This window comes from Penaeus japonicus, unplaced genomic scaffold, assembly GCF_977035675.1.
Source record: "Penaeus japonicus unplaced genomic scaffold, GWHDUDI00000001_assembly GWHDUDI00000013, whole genome shotgun sequence".
Classification (NCBI taxonomy): Eukaryota; Metazoa; Arthropoda; class Malacostraca; order Decapoda; family Penaeidae; genus Penaeus; species Penaeus japonicus.
Window position 1 is genome coordinate 7,281,513 of NW_028234415.1, and position 5,000 is coordinate 7,286,512.

At 32.5% G+C, this 5,000-nt stretch overlaps 1 protein-coding gene across 7 annotated transcripts in view; it reads left to right on the forward strand.

Moving 5' to 3' along the window:
- LOC122251436 (uncharacterized) overlaps positions 1 to 5,000 on the forward strand; it is a 26,889-nt gene that overhangs the window by 5,588 nt on the left and 16,301 nt on the right. For 2 of the 7 annotated variants that reach the window (XM_086543093.1, XM_086543094.1), the window contains exons 6-9: positions 205 to 243; positions 1,443 to 1,478; positions 1,955 to 1,981; positions 3,749 to 3,784. The exons of 1 other annotated variant lie outside the window; for it this stretch is intronic. In XM_086543093.1, coding sequence (XP_086399219.1) covers positions 205 to 243; positions 1,443 to 1,478; positions 1,955 to 1,981; positions 3,749 to 3,784 — 138 coding nt within the window. The remainder of the gene's footprint in view (positions 1 to 204; positions 244 to 1,442; positions 1,479 to 1,954; positions 1,982 to 3,748; positions 3,785 to 5,000) is intronic. 4 more of the 7 variants (XM_086543097.1, XM_086543098.1, XM_086543095.1 and 1 more) reach the window with 3 other exon arrangements.

The window sequence follows — 5,000 nt, forward strand, 5'->3', positions numbered from 1 at the left end:
GGAACTTATTTTCAACCTTCTGTCAATCAGTGTTATTATTATATCAGTTAAATTCTGATTTTGTTTCTTCAACACTCGATCGTTACTCCATACTTCATTATCTATCCTGCCTATACTTAAAGACAGATTATCTTTGTTTTGATTCTTTGACTCCCTTTTTTCGCAATCAGTGTTAGTCAGTAACCTCTACTTGACCAATAACAGATGCAGAAACTACCGCCCCAGCTACTGAAACTGACTCCGGTAAGACACACGAAATGCCTGTGAAAGAACAACACATTGATGTCAAACCTGCGCTGCCAACAACTCTTAGTGCCAACACCGACCCTGCTTCTTTCCAACACCATTCACACTCAGCTTTTCCAACACTGCCAACGATCGTTTTTTAATATTTACCCAACTACAGTTTTCTGGACTTTATGTTACATTCCATTTCATTGATCGCTGTTGCAGCAGACACTACTTAGGTTTCATTGAAAAAAGTGCATAAGCTATTTCTAAATGCAAATTTGCCCCTGCTCATTTGTTCGTTAAATAATTATCATAGATCAGAAAGACAGAATCGTAATATAAGTATCCACATTAAAGTACGCATGGACACATGTGAAAATGTATCCATAACTGATGAATAAATGTGTTTAAAATAATATATATATATATATATTAATAATGATGATAATGATCTTGATAATGATAATAGTAGTAAAAACAATACATATCATAGTAATAGTGATAATAATAGTAACACTAATAATGATAATAGTAATAGTAATAATAATAGTGATGAATAATAATGATAACAATGACAATCATTACAATTATACATAAATCTGAAAATGATGTTTATGAATTATTAATTAACTACTTCCATTCATGCTATTCGCTTTCCCAGCTATAACGGAGCCCCATGTAGTATAATGAACGGATTAGTGTTAAAGCGATAATTACGGCACAGCTTTTTTATAACAGTTCTAGATTCACGCTAGCTTTATTTATTACTCGCAATGTGTGATATTTAATGTTCTACTTTATTAATTGCGTTTCCGCCTCTTTTTTTTTTTTTTTTTTTTTTTTTTACATATGCTTTGCTTCGATAATGAAACTAAACTGCGCATTTATTCTAAATAATATTTTTGATATAACATGATATAATTGTTGTTTGAGTGCTAAACTGATTTCCATTTAGATTACAGTTTAACCTATGTCGTAAATAATGTCTTAATATTCTGTTCTATAATCAATAATAAAAATCACTTTAAGGAATCATTCAAACTACTAACAATAAACAAAAAATATTTATTTCTTAATCACCAATTCCTGTTACAAGCAACACGCCATCTGGCAGTGAACTTAGACATTCAGCATTTTATCATACAAACCTTAAATGAACAACAGTTACCGATATAATATACATTTAGTAATCCATTACTGACTCATCACAGGTACTGGCACAGGTGCAGGTAATGGTGCAAACAATGGTAAGACATGAAAGCCTACTACATGTTACTCAAGTGTACATTAACATTGTCATTCGTTGCTCTTTATTTATGAATAACGTGAAGATATACGTGTATTTTTCATTTATAGTGTGGTTGGTAGAAATAATATTAGAGTAATTGTAACTCTATTTATAACAACACTTGATGATGAAATGACAATGATAATAATAATGATATAAATACCAACAGAGACATTTAAAGACTAATAAAACAATGAAAAAAACATCACGAAATCACCTATTCTTCCCCACAAGAAAAAAAAAGTAAACACATAACGGAGAATATTTCTCGTCAGTTATAAACGAGTTTATTCCAACTTTCACTCGTGAACTTTATCCTATTTGTTGCATAAGCATAAATACATATTCACACTTATAAATCGGATCCACAAATTATGAAATAGATCAGAGCTTCGACTTAATTACACACGATAATCTATATCTGCCTCATCCCAGGTGGAGGAGCAACCACTACAAGTTCCGGTAAGAGTCCTCACCTGTGTTGACTTGAACAAAACACATTTTTTTGACAAACGATATTATACTTCCAACACAATCTCAGCCTTCTGCACCGTGTACTTATTACTACGAACATGAAATACACGCACCGCTATTCTATTTTAAAAATGCTTCTACTAAGATCTCTCGTAAATCGTTCCTCAAGCAGTGATCATTTGCAAAAGCCTGTCTGTCCTCAAGGGCGTTTGCAACAGAGGCAAAGTGAGGATTCTTGGTAGAGGTTTATGTCAAAATACACCATGTGCCATCAATACTTTGGACATATAACACTGCTAACACCTGTATCTTTACCACATGCACACCTAACACCGAGCTTCTGTTGACTGCTAATGACTGTTTCGCAGCAGCATTATCTAAACCTTTCACATACTTTTTCTCATTTAATGACTATTTCCAGCAGCATTATCTAAACCCTTCACACACATTTTCTCACTTCTACTGACTACTGTGTAAAACACTGAAGAATAAATAAACCACATTCAGACAGCACTGCCTAAACCTTTCCTGCGTGTGTTAGTTTCTTCGTATGCTTTACTTTCCACACTTCATAAAGCTGTCTTCACAACTTTGCTGTCTGCATTTATCTCCACACTGACTTGTGCTTCTCTGTCTATGCAGCAAAGATACGTTTGTGTGTGTGCATGTATGACTGTGTACGTGTGAGTGCATTGTGTTTGTGTGTGTGTTATTGCGCGTGTATGTAGGTGTGAGGGTGAGTGAATGTGTGGGTGGATGGGTGTTCATATTAGTATATATAAGCTCCTTATACTTTCAGCTGGTTTTGAAAGAGATGCACACTTATATTTTCCGTTAGTATCTTTAACTTTAATGTTTTTGCAGGAAGACTTTTACAAGTCATGATTAAGTCAATATCGTCAAGAGTTGTAGTGAGCACACACTGAAGATGTCATACCATAAACCTTTAATATGAATATCTGTTCTCCTTTTTGGAATGTCGAGTGTAACGTTAAATTTGTTCAACTGAAATTTCGTTTGAAATAGCATAAGCAAATAGAAATCCCACTGATAGATACAGTCCTGAAATTCCTCCTATTATTACCTTCCAGTTCTACCTGACATCGAGTACTATCATAAAACGCATTTTGTTCCCTTTGCTTTATACACACTTTCTTGACATTCAGTGCATATATTTTGAATCTACCGTAACATTGGCAGATATATTAAAGATAATTCAAATAACCAGTCATCATATTTTTTCAATAGAATTTTATTTGACGGTTTTTATCTTCCCACGCTGTCCTTGTCTTTCCTGTGTGCTTTGAATACAAAATCGCTTCAGTATCTTTTTAATATTCCGGTATGACTGTATTTCTTATTCTGTATGTGTATATATAGATAATATGAGACGATAGGTAAATACTGTATGAATACCTGTAGTTATAATAATTTATATTGACTCCATTATCTTCAACTTTTACATGTTCTCTAAACTACATTGCAAATCAACAGTATTACCGAGAATGAATATTATAATTACTGTACATAGTGTGAACAGTCAAGGACAATATTCGTGTGGCAATATTCGTGTGACAATATTCGTGTGCCTAAGTGTTCGACAAACCTCACAACACGAATCTTGTATTTGACTGCACACTAACATACAATAGGTGTAAACCCTTCGAGGAAACATACATGCTTTCTATACATGTATGTGGCCCATACATGTAGCGTAATTATATGCAACATTAACCCATACATGACCTATCACAGATGCAGAAGCAACAACCCAGGGATCCGCTAACACTGGTAAGACACACTTAACACCAACTGACAAGTCGGGAGTATCCAAATCAGCTTGCACTCTGGACACGTGTGACAAAGCCTCTCTATTCCTTCAGACTCAATATTGTTTCACACACAGTATGTCTATTGATATGATTGTTGGTAACAGTTATAATCAATGTGCTTTTGAACTTCCACGATATGCTAATATCTTGCAAAGACCAGTAGGAGGTCTTATCCATACGTTTCTGTCAGAATTTTAGCGATAACACACAGAGCACATGACCCGAGATACAGATTAACACGAAGTGCACATTCAGACCGGCTTTTTTCCAGACACTATGCCACTTTCAAACGCTTTCTGGAAACATATTCTACTGTAATTAGCAAATTAATAGTGAAAAGCCTACTTTACTCTTTTCTTATGCATGTTTATTATTTCCTCTACACGTATCATATTGAACATCAGTATTCATTGCATCAAGCCTTTTACACTCCTTTGAACATTGTCAGGATGAACAACAAATGCGTTTGCAACAACAAGGCAGCTTGTTATGAACATGCTGCACAGTGAACACTTGTCTAAGTGAATTTACATTATATTGTTACCCTCTTTTTGATAGTAGATGATGAATGCTTATTTACATAACAGGGCTTTGGTTGTACTATTTTTTTTTAATCATTATTATTATCATTATAAGTATAATATTTGCTTATACATAAAATATCATATTGTGCTAATATTATTTGAATGACATTTCACCATTTCTACGCTTACAGCATATGTCTATATTAATAATCTCGAGTACAATTTTTATAAGCTGCTTTAGTGGTAAAAGATCATAGATATATTTTTCCTTTTTATTGCGAGTAATTTTCAATTTCTAGGGTTTCTCTGTGCTCCTGATAAGCAGATAGACTCTTTAGGTGTTATCACATCAGGCGTCTAGTACTATGGCATATTTATATATATATATATATATATATATATATATATATATATATATATATATATATATATACATATATATACATATATATGTACATATATATACATACATATATATACATATATATGTACATATACATATATACACCTGTATATATACATATATACATACATGTATATACATATATACATACATATATACACATATACATATATATATATATATATATATATATATATACATATACATATATATACATACATATATAATATACATATATATATATATAT